The following is a 19,084-nucleotide window of genomic DNA, read 5'->3' as shown; positions in this document are numbered from 1 at the left end:
GTATTTCTATACATTTCAAAATGATTACCACAATCAGTCTAGTTACAATATGTCACCATACAAAGGATATTACATTATTATTGACTATATTCCCCACACTCTACATTTCATACCTGTGACTCATTTATCTTGTAATTGCAAGTTTATCGTGTACATTTAATCTCCTTCACCAATTTCTCTCCTCTCCCCACCAACCTCCCTTCTGGCAACCACCTGTTTCTTCTCTGTATCTGTGACTGCTTCTGCTTAGTTAAGTTTGTTCATTTGTTTTGTTTTTTAGATTCCACCTATAAGTGAAATCATACAGTATTTATCTTTCTCTGCCTGACTTATTTCACTTAGCATTATACCCTCTAGGTCCATCCATATTGTTGCAAATGGCAAGATTTCATTCTTTTTTATGGCTGAGTAATATTCCAGTGTGTGTGTGTGTGTGTGTGTGTGTACACACTACATCTTTATTCATTCATTTATCGATGAACACTTATGTTGCTTCCATATCTTCTATTGTAAATAATACTGCCATGAGCATAGGAGTGCATATATCTTTTCAGATCAGTGTTTTCGTCTTCTCTGGATAAATGCCCAGGAGTGGAATTGCTGGATCATATCATAGGAATATAAATTGGTGCAGCAACAATGGAAAACAGCATGGAGAGTCCTCAGTTTCTTTATTTAAAAAAATTATTTTTTGTTTTATTGAGATATAATTGACATATAACATTGTATTAATTTTAAGTGTACAACACACTCATTTGATATATGTATATATTTTGAAATAAGTACCACAGTAAGTTTAGTTAGCATCTACCAACCTCACATACTTACAGCTTCTTTTTAAAGTGAGTACAATAATAATACTTCCCTCCTTTAGTCATTTTGATGATTAACTGGCTCAGAGTAGTCTGAGCTAGGTTTTTCTCTTTTATTTACATTTTATTGGAGTATAGTTGATTTACAATGTTGTGTTAATTTCAGGTGTACAGCAAAGTGATTCAGTTAGACATATATATACGTATATCCATTCTTTTTCAGATTCTTTTCCCATATAGGTTATTACAGAGTATTGAGTAGAGTTCCCTGTGCTATACAGTAGGAGTTTGAGATTAACATATACACATTACTATATATAAAATAGGTAACCAGCAAGGATCTACTGTATAGCACAGGAGACTACTCAGATAGGTTTTTAAAATATGGTATTATGGACAAAAGCCACTTATCACGTACGCTGGATCATAAAAGTGTTTTGTCTTTTCATCTAGCACTTAAACAGCTAGGTACACTTAACTTCTCTGCAGAATTTTAATATCACAGGTATTCTCTATTTTATTAACTTCTGCTCATTCCTCTCTACTTTCATGGGATTTACTCTATTCTTTTTTCTTCCTTTGGACACAACTCAGGAAATGTCTTCCTTTTTAATATATGCATTTAAAACTGTAGATTTCTCTTTCATTAACCATTTTAGGCAAATCACAGATTTTGGTATTGGCAACCCAACATTTTCATTGTCACTCAGTTATAAACATAGCTGATTTTTTTTCTTTGATCCAAGAATTATTTGAAAATGTCTTTTTCAGTTTGCAAACATATGAAGGGGGACCTTAATAGACTTAATAATTTTTGGAAATATGTTAAGCTTTCTTTGTGGCTTAACATGTGATCAGTTTTTATAAATGTTTCTTATGTGCTTGGAAAAGAATAAGTATCCTTTAGTTGTTGAGCATGGAATTTCATCTTCATTCAGTACTTTGATTTTGTTAATTTGGCTTTTCATATTTTCAGTGTCCTCGCTATGTTTTGGTCTGGTTGACCAAATCTACCGCAGTGACAGTGTCCCTCTTTGACTGTAGATGTGTCATCTTCTCCTTATAATTCCTCCAACTTTTGCTTTTTATATTTTTGGCTACGTTGTTAGGTTTAACACATTCAGAATTGTTATGTTTTCCTTGTGAATTATTAATCTCATCATAATGCAGTTATTCTCTTTATTCATTTTTGCCTTAAATATATTTATATGTTTTGCCTTGAGCATGTATTTGATCTGATAGTAATATAGTCATTTAAGCTCTTTTTTAGTTAGTGTTTGCATAGTCTGTGTGCCCAGGATTCAGAATTCTCAGGGGAAACACTTTTCTCCCAATTCCAGTGCCCAAGTTCTCTCTGGTTAGTGTCTTAACTCTCTCTCCCATGAGGCATTATCTTTTCAGGTTCAGTCATGTACTGAAAGACTAGCTGCTCGGGTTGCCTAATTTATGTAAGGCTCTCAATTCCAAACCCTCGCCACCTACAGACCTAAGGTTTCATCTTCTTTCTCCATGAGAGCATCAAAACCCAAGCCCCACCCCTGGCAGCTACACTGTCAGCTCATGTGCTTGCTGTGATTTTTGGTTTTCAGTTCCGGCCTCTGGGGATGCCCCTTGCCCACTCAGCTATGCATTTTAAAGACTGTTAGTTATATTTTCTTCAACGTTCCTGGGTGTTTGGGTTGTGTGGGGTTGGCGGGGAGATCTCGAGGTTACCTGGTCTGGCATATTGCTAACAGGGCGAGTGGTCATCTAGCCTGAGAGTGGTACCATGTTGTTGAACAGTTGTATTGATAGAAGGCTGGATCTGCCCTTTCTGACCTTGACATCATACAAGTTCAGCAAATCTGACGTTTGAGTGGATACTGGATGCTCTGGTAGGGTGGCAGCACCTACAAAGATCTGCCATGTGTGTGTTTCTTGGTTCAGAGTCATTTTGAACTTAGAGTACCAGAAGGACTGGTCTTGAGAACACCAAGATTTTTTGAATATTCCGGCTTATAAATTTGAGAACATTTATAAACATGATATTAGTAAATAGCATTAAAATCTTGTTGCTTACATAAGACTTTTGTATTGATAAAACAGAATTTTATCAGAGTTACAAAACTGATGTGGACTTAACTTTTTCAATCAAAGTTCTTGAAAAATTTTTATAAGCATGTTTCAGAATTATGCCTAAGCAAAGTACAGTGGCGATCTAGCTATTATAGGTAGGCTGCACTAATATTACATTCAAAATACAGAATTTAAGGAGGAAACGGTTTGTAAATTATAACTAATACAGTTTTTCCATGAACTAAGTGTATTATTTACATACATGCCCTAGTTCACGTTTTTAAACTGTAACATAGAATATTTATTTCCTTTTTGTAGTATTGCCATGTGTTTTTTTTGAATTTAATAATGTGCAAAATCCTTCAAATAACTGGAATCTAAGAAAAGTTTCCTTTGCGATTTTTATTTTTGAAAGTCTTTCTTTGAACTTTTTTTCGAGCCTTGAGTTAGTTTTCCCCTACGAGCATTCCTGCAGTTTCACCAAGAGCAAATTCAGTCCCCAGAACGTTCGTTAAGTGATTAGACTCTTCATCAAAAACAGAATGTCATGATTTTGCCGCTGGAGTTTAGTCCTCTGTGCCCAGAATGAGAAGTTCTAAAATAATGATTTTGTTTATTGATTCTTCTCGTGTGCCGAAGGAACAATTAAGTATAGGGTCAGCCAGTGACCCTTGGATTATTTTGTCTAATAAAAGGTATGTCTACCAGTCAGAATGGCCATCACCAAAAAGTCTACAAACAATAAATGCTGGCGAGGGTGTGGAGAAAAGGGAACCCTCCTACACTGTTGGTGAGAGTGTAAATTGGTTTAGCCACTATGGAGAACAGTGTGGAGGTTCCTTAAAAAATTAAAAATAGAGCTACCATATGGTCCAGCAATCCCATTCCTGGGCATATATCCGGAGAAAACCATAATTTGAAAAGATACATGCACCCCAGTGTTCATTGCAGCACTGTATACAATAGCCAGGACATGGGAGCAATCTAAATGTCCATCGACAGAGGAATGGATAAAGAAGATGTGGTACATATATACAATGGAATATTACTCAGCCACAAAAAAGAATGAAATAATGCCATTTGCAGGCACATGGATGGACCTAGAGATTATCATACTAAGTGAAGTAAGTCAGACAGAGAAAGACAAGTATCATATGATATCACTCATATGTGGAATCTAATTTTAAAAATTGATACAAATGAACTTATTTACAGCACAGAAACAGACTCACAGATTTCAGAAACAAACCTATGGTTACCAAAGGGGAAACGTGGGCAGGGAGGGATAAATCAGAAGCTTGGGATTTACATACACACGCTACTCTATTTAAAATAGATAACCAACAAGGACCTCTGCTGTATAGCACAGGGAGCTCTACTCAATATTCTGTGATAACCTATATGGGTAAAGACTCTGAAAAAGAATGAATATATGTTTATGTATAACTGAATCACTTAGCTGTACGCCTGAAACTAACACAACACTGTAAATCAACTATAATAAAATTTTATGAATAAATAAATAAAGAGCGTGTCTATTTATATCAACTTTGCATTTTCTTCTAGGTTACCTTCCGAACCAGAATTTATCACTGTAATATTAACAGCCAAGGCGTGATCTGTCTGGACATCCTGAAAGACAACTGGAGCCCGGCCCTCACCATTTCTAAAGTTCTCCTGTCCATCTGCTCTCTTCTTACAGACTGCAATCCCGGTAAGAGACTTGTGATCCAGTGTAGAACTGGAGCTACGCAAGGCTTGAACGTCAGACCTTAGTAAATTGTTTGCCACCGCCAATACTACCACTAGCACTATTATTTTTATTCTTATTGATCTTAAATTTTCATAGTTTGTAACTGCTTTCTTTTTCAATTCAGTCTGGTCATCGGTCTTTCGAGAACTTATTATTTGCCAAGAAGGAAAAAGCATAGTGTGATAAGCATGAATGAAAAGTCATTTTCGATGGGGAAGTGCATTTAAGGAATGCGTTACATTCTGCTTCCAAATAATAATAGAAATTGAAATTGAATAGCTAGATGTTTAATTAGGTGCCTACCAGAAGATGTTCATTTGGGAAACGTGGGCTATTAAAATCCGACAGCCACCAAGCAGCACCACACAGACGTCACCATTTTCGCATCTCAATAATCATGCATCCTTACAAGCTATTAGGGCCAAAAAACTCCTGAACTAGGAAATACCCAAAAAGTCAACGAGGAGGTACAGCTTCCCAGGAAACCTGAAAAGAGCCTGTGGCCAAGCCCTTGAGGCTTTCTGGTATGCTTCACGCTGAAAATTCTTACTTCCTGTCTTCCTAGATGCGCGATTACGTGTCTTTGACTAGCTTCTTTTAACTAAAAGACTAACCAACTGCCAATTTTTTTACATATTTGGGTGTATTTTGGAAAATACAAAAATCCAAAGGTTTTTCATTGGGGTTTTCACTGATGTTCTCAATGAGAAAATCTTCATTGAGTAGTTAATTAATAGTCTTAATGTTTTTTGAGATTCCATCTACCATGTTCAGGAATGAACTCACTAGATAAGTGAAGTTTTAGACAAGAGAGAAATGGCAAATGGGAATCGAGGTCTCTCTTAGGTCCCTGGCTGGTTAATAAAACGTGAAGAAATTATCATCTTTTCCATTTTTGTATGTTTGTTGTTTTTCAGTAATAAAACTTTTTTTTAGTGAAGGCATTTAAAAACAGAATCTAATTAAATTGTGATATATGTAGACTATATATAACAAATTAATGCTTTTAACACCAAAAAGAAAATATAGTTTTGCAAGATCATTATAAAATATTTTTAAATTAATTCATACTTCATGCCAGATTGTGAAGTTCAATCATGATGCACTAATTTAAAACTAAATGACAAATACTTTGTTTTTTCAGTCTCACTATTCCTATTTCAATCCCATTTGTCTCTGTGACACTGTATAACCTCATTTGGAGGTCTTGTCTTAAAAAGGTTTTTTTTGTGTGTGATATTTCCTTTTGGAAATGTTGCAACGTTGGGACTACATCTGCCTCCCCACTCTCCAAAAAGTACTTCTTCTGGAGTTTGCTGAAATTTGGAGAGGAGGGTTTTTTTTGTTTTTTAGAGAAAAAATTTATTTTGAGAGGTAAGTCACTTATTCAGGAAACTTTGGGTGTCAAGTTATCATGCCGTACACCTTAAACTCACAGTGTTATATGTCAGTTATAGCTCCATAAAACTGGGGAAAAAAGAAAGAAAGCAAAAAAAACTTTTGAGACTCTACTATTTATGAGGCACTTCTGAGCCTCACACAAGATGAATAAGAAGTCTTCACTTCTTATACATGGAATAAGGTGTCACTTCACACTTAGAGAAAACTTGGTGCCAAGAGGCAGTCCTTACCCCAGAGAGAACCACGTGAGCTGAAATGGACCCGTCACCTGATTCTCTTCTCTATGGAGGTGACCCTGCTCTCCACCAGAGCCTTCTCTCAGCAGTCAAGAAGGGTTTCCGTTCCGTAAGTTAGAGTTTTTTCTGTGTCTCAGAAAATTAGAGACACATTCTGCAAAAAAAATAAAAAATCACCCCTGGCTAAAGCAAAATCACATAAATAGGATAAATAGATTTTGAAAATTATACTGTGAATAGTAAGAAAAAAACCTAAAGCTAGTAATATTCCTTAAGTGTCACCAGCTAGAGATAGCCTATCTGGTATAAGAATAGAATACTATCTGTAAAATACATGGTAACAAACTAAGTGTTCATACTTGAACACACATAAAAAAGGTTTCTAATCGGCACATCATTTACAGGTATGTTCACACTTCTAGGGTTTTAAACAAAGTTATCAAAAACAAGTCAAAGATGTCCATTGTTTTGTTCAGTGGATTTATTTCACACTGTTTTCTGGTACACTGCCTTCTAGTCTCTGTTGATTTTTCTCCCTAGATTTATGTTAAACTTCAATCTAACCTATTTTCAAACAATCACAAATGTAAGTTTGATAGACTATGAATAAAGATTTTCCTACACTAAATCTGCAGACCTATTTTAACACCAGAAATGCTGTCAGCTCAGAAGTAGGCTTTGCATGAAGACACAGATTTAACCAAGTTTATAAGAGCTCCCACTCTTGTTCCTACATGAACTGGGGTTTCTTTTTCATCTTCTTTCATATTTTTCTCATAATTTATACTTGTCTCTTTCAAGAATTTTTGGTCCATTCAGAAACAGATGTTTTGTGTTTCGGGGTGGGGCTACACACACTTTCTTGCATGGTATTGGTAGTCAGCAGATGTACATTTAAAAACCATCTCCACCGTTTATTACTTGTGTGACCTTGTACCAGCCATTTAACTTTCCTCACCCTCCATTCATTATATCAAACGGACATTATCCTCAGCTGTACCTAAATCACAGGATTCCTGTGAGTTTAAAATGAGATGGTGTATGTGAATGCCCTTTGTAAGCATAATGGATTTTCTTGATGTTATCTCTCAGAATATTTAGGACTCCAAATGGGCATCCATTCGATGCGATAAGTACCCACTCAGCTGCATTTAACTGAGAGAAGATAGTATTTTTTTTTAAATTATATTATCAACTAATTTATTTATTTATTTATTTATTTATGGCTGTGTTGGGTCTTCGTTTCTGTGCGAGGGCTTTCTCTAGTTGCGGCAAGCCGGGGCCACTCTTCATCGCGGTGCGCGGGCCTCTCACTATCGCGGCCTCTCTTGTTGCGGAGCAGAGGCTCCAGACGCGCAGGCTCAGTAGTTGTGGCTCACAGGCCTAGTTGCTCCGCGGCATGTGGGATCTTCCCAGACCAGGGCTCGAACCCGTGTCCCCTGCGTCAGCAGGCAGAATCTCAACCACTGCGCCACCAGGGAAGCCCTAGAAGATAGTATTAAATAATCTCTAACAAACACCACCTCCTCGGCACGGGCCCTCTTGGATTTTTTAATCTGAAAAAAAGCCTAATCCTGAATTAGTAGTGCCGAGACTATATTATCTCTTGGGAAGGATTATCTGTCAGGTGGCAGATGTCCAACCGTTACCAGCCAGTTGACAGGTGCACCAGGGGTAACTATTCTGTTCCCAGCAGGTCTGTTCTAGGCAGGTCTCCCTGTTCACACTTCACAGGGGTGTTTATTGCGCCCGCTGTGACACTCTGCTTTGTCAGGCATAGCTGGCTGCCAGAGTATGGCTGTGACACACTGCTGGGGGCAAAGGGACAGCCAGAGGAGTGGAGGTTGATGAGCTCAAAAGGTCAGCACCAGCCTCCCAGATCCTCTGACTGTGGTCCTGCTTGGTGAACATGATTTAATCCATGAATTGCTGAAGTTTACAGTAGTAAACATATTTCCATCTTTCATGGAAGAGCTCCTATTTGTAAACACTCTCTTAAGCGTATATAAATTTAAGCTCTGTTCTATTTAATGTCATCTTTCAAAGTTTGTTTTTGCTGTTTTGTGGTTGCCTTTTCAAACTCTTAGCTGTTTTAGCATATTCTTTATATGAAATCTGTTGATTTATTATTTAAAATCTGCCTATATGACGGTCTTCAGGCCTCTAAATAATGGGTATTTTCCCTCATACAAAATGAACTATCCTGAGAACACTGGCAGTTATGAAATAAAATTAGGTCAACAGTTTTCCTGTCCCAAATGCTTTATCCACAGAGTAATGTCCAGAAATATTACTAATTTTTTTTCATAAATCTGCGTATCATCTGGCATCATTAATCTCAGTTCTGTCTGCTCTACTACTGTTGCTTTCTAAAGTGTTATGAACTTGTTTGATTCTTTTGTCGTGGTGGTGGTTCCCTAAGTGCTGAAATGGAAGATGTTGGCATTTCATAATATGGGGAAATTCTGAAAAGACAACTTGGTGGTTATAAACTTTTTTGTTCCACACTCTCAGTTCATTTGTACCTAAGCCTCTATTTCTGTGGTGTGTTCTTAATAGAACCATCCAGGCCTTTTTTTTTTTTTTTTTGCTGCAAATTTCTACTGAGCTGCTAAGCTTTCCCCTTCATTCTGACTGTGACCCTCAGGCTACTAACTCCTCTCTGCCTCAGCCTTCTGGTCTGTAAAATAGGCATAATGATAGCGCCTACCTCAGGAGACATCATGAGATTCTTATGCTCTTGTGAACTGGTTTGATTCTAAATGTGATTCTGACACTGTATCATGAAAAAATTCCACCCCCCCCCCAAAACATATGCCACTTAGGAGATAATCGGAAATTGGAAAACCGAGTATTGGATATTGAGGAATGATTGCCAGAAATTTTTAGGCATAATAAAATGGAATTGTGATGCTGAATTTTTTATCTGTCCTCTCCTTTTAGAGATCCATACTGAGCGCTTTGCAAATACACTCTGTGTATTTCATCCCCTGATAACCTGCTTCACACTCCAGGCTGCCTGCGGTGACCCTGGCCAGCAGGGTCCCACGTCCATAAACAGCCGAGAGGTCTTCGTCCACCACTTTTCAAGCAGGCAGAACGCCCCAGGCCAGGTCACTTGAAGGTGCTCTGAGCACACCCACAATCGTCACACTCCTCCCCTCCCCCCCATCATCTGCCACATGAAATCAAGGATCGGTTACTCCCAGTCTCAGATTTATGCAGATCTTTATTAGAACAACAAGTGGAGCTAAGAATGGCAGCTAATTAACCCTCCGCCTTACACAGCGATTAAGCCAAGGGTGCACGCAGCTGCAGCTTCCCTGGTGAGAGTTCTGTTCTTCCCAGATGCAGCAAACGGAGGGAAGAATCTGCTCCCCGGGACCCTTTGATAGGGTTCAAATGGCCTCCTCCTTTCCCAGCATCACAGCCCTTAGCTCCAGATCTCTTATGGCCTGTTTTTAAACAACTAATACAATCCTTATCCACCAATTGTCTCAGATACATTAACTTTGATTGTTACCAATTGCTTGTCTTTGCCCTGGTTATGAATCCGTAGTAAATTGTGTTACTATTAAATATTAAACTTTTTGATAGTGACTGCTGAGGGGTGGGGACCATAAAATAGGATTAATTATTTCAACACAGATGTATTTGTGTGGATTATTTACACTAAGTTCGTGAGCTCTTAGGCTGATGCAAGGTACATAAATGGAATTTAAGAGAATTCCGTTGCTTACAACAGCAGCGCAAACCTTGCTTCCACGTACCCCATTCTACTCCTACACTTGAGAACTGGCAGAGAACAGTTTATTTAACTGAAATTTAGGGAAAGCTGTAAAAGTGATAAGCCTACCTGTTTTCAAAGCAGGCTGTCTTAACAGGAATGCAAAAAAAAAAAAGTTGATTTTTCTAGAACAGACATTACAGATGGCTACGTAGACATCAGATATCTTCTGATACCTATGACTTTTTTTTAAGTGAGAAACTTATAATGTAGAAATACACGGTACCACATACAGCTAATAACTTCAGGCTGTTTTCCTTGTTTGTGAAGAATTGGCTTCTCTTCTAGAATATTACATGTTGAATTCCAAAAGCCATTCCAATCAGTACTTCCAAATATAGATGTAAATAAACTATAATTTGTAGTCATTTATCTTCCCTGACACCTTATACGAGAAAGAGAAAGCTGTAGTTATACGTAGTTAATTAACCTACCTGGTATTTTAAATACCAGTAGTTAAATGGGGACCAAAAAAATGTATAAAGGGCTTTGGGTTCTGGCTCAGTGTTCGCTGTAGACACCCGAGGTCACTGGCCCCTCTTGCCCCGTCGGTGCCCATAAGCTTACTCAGATCAATTTGGAAATATGCTGTCTAGGGTGTGGAGGTTCTCGAAGAACTGAGGCTTCATTGAGAAGGATGCATAAAACCAGGGAATATGCATCATTAAAGAAAATGATGTTTCAGTTTTGTGAATGAAGTTTCACAGAAATTATTCCATACCATCATAAATTAGGTTAAAAAAAACCAGAAAATAGAAATTCTGAGATATTCACCTTGACCTATATATTTATAATTGTGACTCTTGAATGCTATTAAAAGGATTGTTTCCCTACCTTGTCACTCTGTAAAAAGAAACCCTTTATAGTTATCTTACAAGGTACACTGGTATATAATAATGAAACTGAAAAATCCAGTTGTAACATTTTGTCAAAGGATGATTTTCTAGGAAATATAGAATGATAAAGGAAACTTAGAATTACCTGATCATGGGTTCAGACTTTGGATTGCCATGTAGTGAAACAAGGGAAAAGGATTCCTCTTTGAGACAGAGTTGCCAGGTAAGGGTTGGGGGCTTTAGTGTGTAGGTGAGAGAGAGAGGTGCAAATGTCCTAATCAGCCTTTGGTGTTTCTATTGATACTTCATGTAGGCAAGTCTTTTTTTTTTTTTTTCTGGCCGTAGACATAAAATAAACTTTATTTTTAGAGCAGTTTTAGTTTTACAGCAAAATCGAGCAGCAAGTACGAAGTGTTTTCATATCCACACACCCACAGCCTCCTCCACTGTCAGCATCCTGCACCAGAGTGTACATTTGTTACAGTCAATGGACCTGCATATAGGGTTATCCCTCAGTGTGTGTAGATAACGTTAGAGCTCACTTCTGGTGTTGTACACTCTACGGGTTATGTCAAATGCATGATGATATGTACTATTACAGCACCACATAGAATAGCTTCACCGCCTCCATGCTCCACCTGGTCATCCCTTTCTCATCCCTAACCCCCAGCAACCACTGATCTTTTTCCTGTGTCCATAGTTTTGCCTTTTCCAGAAGGTCATATGTTGGAATCGTACAGTATTTACCTTTTCAGATCGGCTTCTTTCAATTAGTAATATGCATTTACGTTTGCTCCATGTCTTCTCATGGCTTGATGGCACGTTTCTTTTTAGCTCTGAAAAATATTCCATCGTGCGGTTGTAGCACACTTTATCCATTCACCTACTAAAGGACACCTGGGCTCTCTGTTATTTTCCATGGATCTATTTATCTATTCTTTCACAGTGCCACACTGTTTTGATTACTGTAGCTTTATAGTAAATTTTGAAGTTGGAAAGTGTCTGTCCTGTGACTTTGCTCTTTTTCTTTAATATTGTGTTGGCTATTCTGGGTCTTTTGACTCTCCATATACTTTAGATTCAGTTTGTCGATATCCACAAAATATTGATAACTTGCTGGGATTTTGATTGGGATTGTGTTGAATCTATAGGTCAAGTTGTGAAGAACTAGCATCTCGACACATTGAGTCTTTCTATCCATAACACAGGATAGCTCCATTTATTTAGTTCTTTTTTGATATCTTTAATTAGAGTTTTGTAGTTTTCCTCGTATAGATCTTGTACACATTTTGTTAGATTCATACCTAAGTATTTCCTTTTATCGGGTTCTAATGTAAATGATACTGTGTTTTTAATTACAAATTCCACTTGTTCATTACTGGAATATAGGAAAGTAATTGACTTTTGTACATCAACTTTGTGTCCAGTAGCATTGTTATAATTACTTATTATTTCTAGGAGAATTTTTTTGTCTCTCAGATTTTCTACCTAGACAGTCATGTCATCTGTGAAAAAATACAGTTTTATTTCTTCCTTCCTAATTCACATACTATTTTTTTCATTTTCTTCTTTCTTTCTTCTTAGTTAGGACTCCCAGTGTAATGTTGAAAAGGAATAATGAGAGGGGACATTTTTGCCTCTTTCCTGACCTTGGTGAGAAAATGAAAACTTCCTCACCGTTAAGTATGATGATTGCTGTAGGTTTTTTTGTAGATTCTTAAAATCAAGTTGAGGAAGTTTCCCTCTATTTCTGGTTTGCTGAGGGTTTTTTTCATGAATGGGTGTTGGATTTTGTCAGATGTTTTTTCTGCACCTATTGATATAATCATATGATTTGTCTTCGTTAGCCTGTTGATGTGATGGTTTTACATTAATTCATTTTGGAATATTGAACCAGTCTTACATACCTGGGGTAAATCCCACTTGGTGGTGATGTATAATTCTTCTTATATATTGTTGCTAATATTTTGTTGAGGATTTTTGCATCAATGTTTATGAGAGATATTGGTCTGTAGTTTCCTTTTCTTTTAATGTCTTTGTCTGGTTTTAGTATTAGGGTAATGCTGGCCTCAGAATGAGTTAGGAAGTATTCCCTCTGCTTCAATTTTCTGGAAGAGATTGTAGAGAATCGTTATAATTTCTTCCTTAAATATTTGGTAGGATTCATCAGTAAACCCGTATGGGCCTGGTGCTTTGTGTTTTGGAAGGTTATTCATTACTGGTTCAGTTTCTTTAACAGGTATAGGCTGTAGGCAAGTCTTTATCTAACATAACCATCACTTTGCTATCTTTCCTGAACAGCCAATGTGTCTAGGTTAAAAAGAACATTAGCTGCTTATTATTCTTTTGATAGATCATTGTCCAGAAATGCTGACCTCCAAAAGCTTTGTTGCTTTCATAGTTAAATATATCTCCTTAGTAGGTTTGGTTCTTTTAAAGATGGTAAAAACTAGACTTTACCATATTTGTTGATATATGGGATGAGATGCACTTAAAACATGCCCATAAAGTTTCACCTTCATAACTTAACTTAAGAAAAGGGCCGTTGGGAAAATTGCTCCCAGTGGTAAATATGAAAATACAGCCTTGGATTTATCACCCTCCTGTTTCTTTTTCTGGCTTCCATTTCCTTACCTCTGACCTAGGGAATAGCTGTGACCAGGGAAGAGCTGTGCTCTGGCGTTCCTAAAGCAGGAACATGAATCCCGGGGTCACAACTGCAATTCCGCTCTCTTTTTAACCATTATGGAGTTGTCCACTCGTCCTTTGTAAGGATTCTGATTGGTGTGTCCCATGACAGCGTGTACGGTAAAGATCTCACCATTTCAGTATAATTAAGAAAAGGTCAGCCTGATTAGTTATTTTTTAATGAATTGTAGGAAATTTTAAATGAGCGAAGACCCAATACTTTTAAGCACATATAGGGAACATTAGTAAAATGTTTAGACTGGATGCCCTGTAGACTCTGCTTTACCAAGGAAAGGGGTGAAAGTGGGTTTTTCATGTTCAGAAAAATAGAGAAAATGGTTACAATGAACCCTAATATATCCCTCTCCTAATACAGATTCAAAACTTACCTTTATTTCGGGTTGAGGTATTATTACAGGTTAGCAAGTACTCTTTTAGACAGGCTAACTAGTCTCAGATAATATTGCTTTCCACCATTCATTTTCACGGCAACCCTTTTTAAAAGGGATGAAACAGTCAACTTCAGAACGGGTTGTTGCCTCACAATTATTATTAATATTCGTTACTGAAGGGTGCAATGTGTGTTGCTGTGGACAGTAGGCCACTGAGTGAAGTCTTGTTTTTTTAAGGAGAAATGACGATAAACTATTTAGGTAACACATGTTTGAAATCGTTACCGTGCACTGTAGTGTTTTAATGTGGAAACTTTAGAATTCTGAAACATAATAAAACACCTCTAATTGTCCAGAAATGTACTTGTGTGGATAAAACATCGGATGATTAACAGTTTGCCTTTTTAATTTGGATATTTGAGATCGTATTGTCTGGGGAGAAATATCATAATTATGGGAATTTGAAGAGTTAATGTAACCCTACCAATGTCTGGCACCCTTAACAGATCAGCAGTCATCTTTACTTTTCCTTATTTTCTAACTCAGCCTTCCGTTCAAAATTGGGCCTGGGAAGCGGCTGTCAGTAACAGCATGTGCAATAACTCTTATATTAAAAAGAAGATGCTTCTAAAATGTCAGACTAATTATTCCTACCCAACAGCAATAACTTCTTTCTCTTTTTCTTCTCTTTCTGTTTGTCCTTTAAGAGATCCTGGAGCCTCATGCTTATTATGGGTGTTGAATTTCTGGTTGTGTCATGTTGGTGAAGAATCCTGTACTAAGCAGTACAGGACTTCCTTTAAACCACAGGCATATTTCTTTCCACGACAGGTGTGTTCCTGGGAAAAAATTATAAATCAAAATATTTTTGGTGTATTTGGAGAACTTTTCTGCTGCAGAGTAGCCTGTGGAGGAGCCAAATGAAGCACTTTTAAACTTGAGTAATGAACGCCCCCATTTGTTCTTTCTTAAAAATGCAAGAGTTTTTTCCCCCTAATTCAGCACTGCCTTTCCTTTGAGGGCATTTCCCCAAATTAGTCACATTGTTTGTGATATTCAGGTGCCTAGGCCAGCTGACAGAAGCCTGCCAGCCGTGTGCCCGGTGGGCAAGCATGTAGGTAGGACCTTCTGGGGGGACTTCACATCAGTGAAGAGCTTCGTGGCCACACCTTACCCCGGCGACTGACTTTTTTGTGCAGACTGGCTCCCGTGAGGGAAACATGTTCATCCACAGTCTAATTCAAATACATGAGGGAAATTAGGATAAATGGAGACGTAGAGGACATGTCTTTACAGTACATTGAGCTTTGGATGCCAGCGTTAGGTCTTTAGAAGAAAAACTCTAGAAAAGAGCACTCAGCTACGGTGCATGAATAAATAACCCTGCTTCACTCGGGCAATGACACATAAGAGTACCAGCCACCCCTGGTCCTCTGCAGAAGGGTGCATTTACCTGAGGAATGTGTACGGTTTTTATCTAGGCAAGGGTCACATAGGGCTGGTGTATAGTAACTTCAGCCTTATCCGGAATAGTTTTGAGCCTGCAGAGAAGGCTTTCAATGGAGTTACATTGAAAATACTGTGGAGAGGGAATTCCCTGGCAGTCTGCGGTTAGGACGCTGAGCTTCCGCCGCAGGGGGCCCGGGGTCAGTCCCTGGTTGGGGCACTAAAATTCTTCAAGCCACGTGGCGTGGCCAAAAAACAAAACAAAAACAAACCAACACAAATACTGTGGGTAGCTTAGAGTTGGGATTCATCACATCTGAGTTCAAAATAGCCTGTGTCTAGTTCGGTAAAAGTTTTTGAGTGAAAGATTACTGTTCGTGGGAGGGTTTTGTTTGCTTGTTTGTTTAATTCTCTGGAAAAGTGATTTAAAGTCGCAGTTATTCTAACCAGGCAAAGAAGCCTTTGATTTACATGTGAGAGTTGCGTTTGGGGAACTCAGTTCTAGCCATGGGTATATTCATAGTGTTCATCGTGGAAGAGGGTATCTAAGGTGAAAAAAAAAAGGGGGTTCTAGATGCATGTACTCCTTGATTATGCATCTGTAGTGGCTCTTCCTTTCTTCAAGTGGAAATATCTTTAGTGTATTTTCTTGTAAAAATAATGCATGCTTATTAATTTTTTCTTAAATCAACTGTCCTTTAAAGGTAAGTATTTAATTTTCCTTTGAGGCTCTTTGGTCTGCAAACTCCAGTTCAGTGGGACTCAGCAAAGTGTATTTGTCAGTTAAATTTGTCTCATTATAATGTGGTGTAGATTTAGACTCACTGACGTCAACTTTTTAGCCCTGGCTTTGACCCACTTCTGCTTAGCATTCCCTGTGCATATTTTCTTATCTCTTAATTAATATAAATCTAGACACAGATTAGCTGTTGCTACACATTTTGTTATAAAGTCATCTATTGCTGTCCCTGCAATTTATTGGTTTGGAAGTTGATCTCATTAAAAAGTTGCTGTATATATTAACTCGTGATGGAAATTCTCTTCGATCTACTTTTTAGAAAATGTCACTTGGGGGTTTCCCTTTTTAGAAATCAACAGTGATCTATTTTTTCTTTAGAGAAACAGGGAGGAAATGATGGGGTGGTCTGAATCAGTACTTATCCATTTCTACACTCTCCCCAAACTGAAGTCTTCCTGCACTAAAATCAATTAATGAATGTATTTCTTAGTGTCAGAATTTAGTAAATTGTCTGTTTTTGAGGTGTTTTTCTCCCCATAAATTGTCTTCAAATCTTTAACATCTGATGCTCTTTTGGGAATTGGGTAAAGCTGTTGAAATATCTGACCTGTCCTTGTCAGTGAAAGGCTCTGAAAACACAAATAAGAAATTGAAAAGTGAAGCAGACCCTCAGTATAAACAAACACCATCTTTACTCGCATGGAAATGTCTTTTACTCAGAACTCTTTAGCCAAAGAATGATTTAAAGACTATCTTTCCTTTACTTGAGGAATTTCTGAAGAGTGGAGAACATTTAGGCTAGATCTTAATTAACTTTTTCTTTATTATTTCTTAAATGAAGGTCATTTAAAGATAAAGATTACAGTGGTGGAAAAAGGGCTCATTAATTCTCCTGAACCTAGAGTAGAGCAAGATTTGTTTTAAATGATAGGGAAGGAATTATGCAAGACTTGTATATTTTAGGTCAAAGGTCTTTCCTATTCCCCTAGATAACCTCTCCCAGTGGGTTTTTGTTTTGTTTTGTTTTTTACAGTTTAGGACCAGTAATAAGTTTCTCACTCTTTAAAATGAGCCCTCTTTGCTTCTGTGCTCCCGTCTTTTTTTACTTTGGTCGTGAGGTAGCACAGCACTGATTTAATGCTTAGTCACCATCACTCCATTAACCCTTATAATGAATGTGCATACTAATTATACGTGCTGCTTTTCTGTACCTCTGTCCATGTTCTTCATTATGACTTACTCTGTTTCTGTTGTAATCATTTTATTGAGCATAAGTATTGATATTTTATTGCAAATCGTTTGACTCTTTTTGGGCAGAGTAAGGCATATATAAGAGATTGAAGTCCTGCTGTGGTGGGTTCAAGGGGAACATTTCATAACGACCCAGCACTCGCTGTTTGGCTTTATTTACAGCTTCAGTCAGGAGAAATATAACTGCGTCAGGCTCTGCTAAGTGGTTTCGTTCCAACAATGAGAGGTATTTTTTTCTGTCTGTTGTCCAGCTGTCCTGTGGTCTCTGGGTCTCCACACACACGGAAAGGTACCCGCTCTTAATCCCAGGCAAGGATTTGCCCCTGGTGTCTTTTCTATCACTTAGAATATGTAGAAATGATGAGATGATTACGGAGCTGGGAATAGTCTGTGTAATTCTCTTAGATCTTCACTATATGCCACTCTTTTCTTTTTTGGCTGCACCTCGCAGCCTATGGGATCTTGGTTCCCTGACCAGGGATTAAACCTGCGCCCCCTGCATTGGAAGGCAAAGTCTTAACCACTGGACCACCAGGGAAGTCCCTGAGTTATGGGGTGGTGTTGTTTTTTTTTTTTTTTTCTATATGCCACTTTTGAACCTCCAAGTGCTATTTCTTGGTTGGTTAATTTCTTTTGCAATTCAGACTTCTCTCCCCATTCAGTCCATATCTGTAATGTCATGGTTTGTTAATACTTGTTGTTGGTCAGTGGGATCATTCTAACATTTATTGTCAGAAACACCTATACCTGGTTTACAAATGACATAGCATGGATTTTACCTACTGTAAATTTTAAAAGCGGATACATTTTGAAAATGTGATAACAGCATGAAACACCCTCCAGGATGTTGACTGTCCCCCCACCCCTGCCTCTCCCACTCGGAAGGACCCCTCAGCCCAGAGGCCATGGGCCCCCGATAGCTTTTCTCTCGGCCCAAGTCCCCGTGTGGCTGTCACATTCCCCGTTCAGGTGACCCTTCCAGGAGGACCACCTCTGAGATCGCTGACACCACCCCAGCGCACCGGGGAGGCCCCTCTGTGATCACACTGGCTGTTAAAGAGTCTTTATGCACAGAAGACTTGTTGATGAGGCAGCTCTGCGAGAAGGCTGGAGGGAAGAGTGATGCTTTTCAGGGAGAGCCCTAGACCCCCCTCCTCCTGCAAACAGAAGCAGCCAATGTCCGGTGAGCCACACTCCCACAGCGGCCTGTTCATCACCGCCTTCGGAAGAGCGCCCCTTTCAGGGATCCTAGCAGACAAAGCGGTCGAGGAAGAGAACGGACCACATCAGAGGTCATCCAAAAAGTAGTATAACCCAGATCATCTTTTGAAAGAGACACATGCTAGAGCTTCACAAATGCTTTCTTACTCCCCTTTGACCTGCCCTCATTAGCCCAGGGACTCTGCTGTGCGTTACTTCCTGGGCTTTGTGATATAAAAACAGAGCACCTCTGCACAAAGCCCACCTGCGCCCCAGGCTCTGATTTGACTCCTCACTCAAGCGTGAAGGGCCCCCCTATCCTCTGAAGCAATCACTGAGCTGGATGCAGGGCAAAGTGAAGGGGACCAGCACATACTTATCTCTTTAGGACAGAGCTTTGTGGTGGGTGTCTCCTTGGTTGTTCCTTCTGCTTTCTGCCTTTTCCTACTAGGCGGTCTCTTCTCTCTTATATGTATTTCCGACCTCTT

The 19,084-nt window shown here is 38.5% G+C and overlaps 1 protein-coding gene across 2 annotated transcripts in view; it reads left to right on the top strand.

Moving 5' to 3' along the window:
• LOC118894388 (ubiquitin-conjugating enzyme E2 E2) overlaps positions 1–19,084 on the top strand; it is a 363,674-nt gene that overhangs the window by 308,191 nt on the left and 36,399 nt on the right. For both annotated transcript variants that reach the window (XM_036850619.1, XM_036850618.1), the window contains exon 5: positions 4,434–4,581. In XM_036850619.1, the coding sequence (XP_036706514.1) occupies positions 4,434–4,581 (148 nt within the window). The remainder of the gene's footprint in view (positions 1–4,433; positions 4,582–19,084) is intronic.

This window comes from Balaenoptera musculus, chromosome 4 (assembly GCF_009873245.2).
Source record: "Balaenoptera musculus isolate JJ_BM4_2016_0621 chromosome 4, mBalMus1.pri.v3, whole genome shotgun sequence".
Lineage (NCBI taxonomy): Eukaryota > Metazoa > Chordata > Mammalia > Artiodactyla > Balaenopteridae > Balaenoptera > Balaenoptera musculus.
Note: the sequence above shows the minus strand (reverse complement) of the source record. Positions and strands in the feature narration are given on the sequence as shown.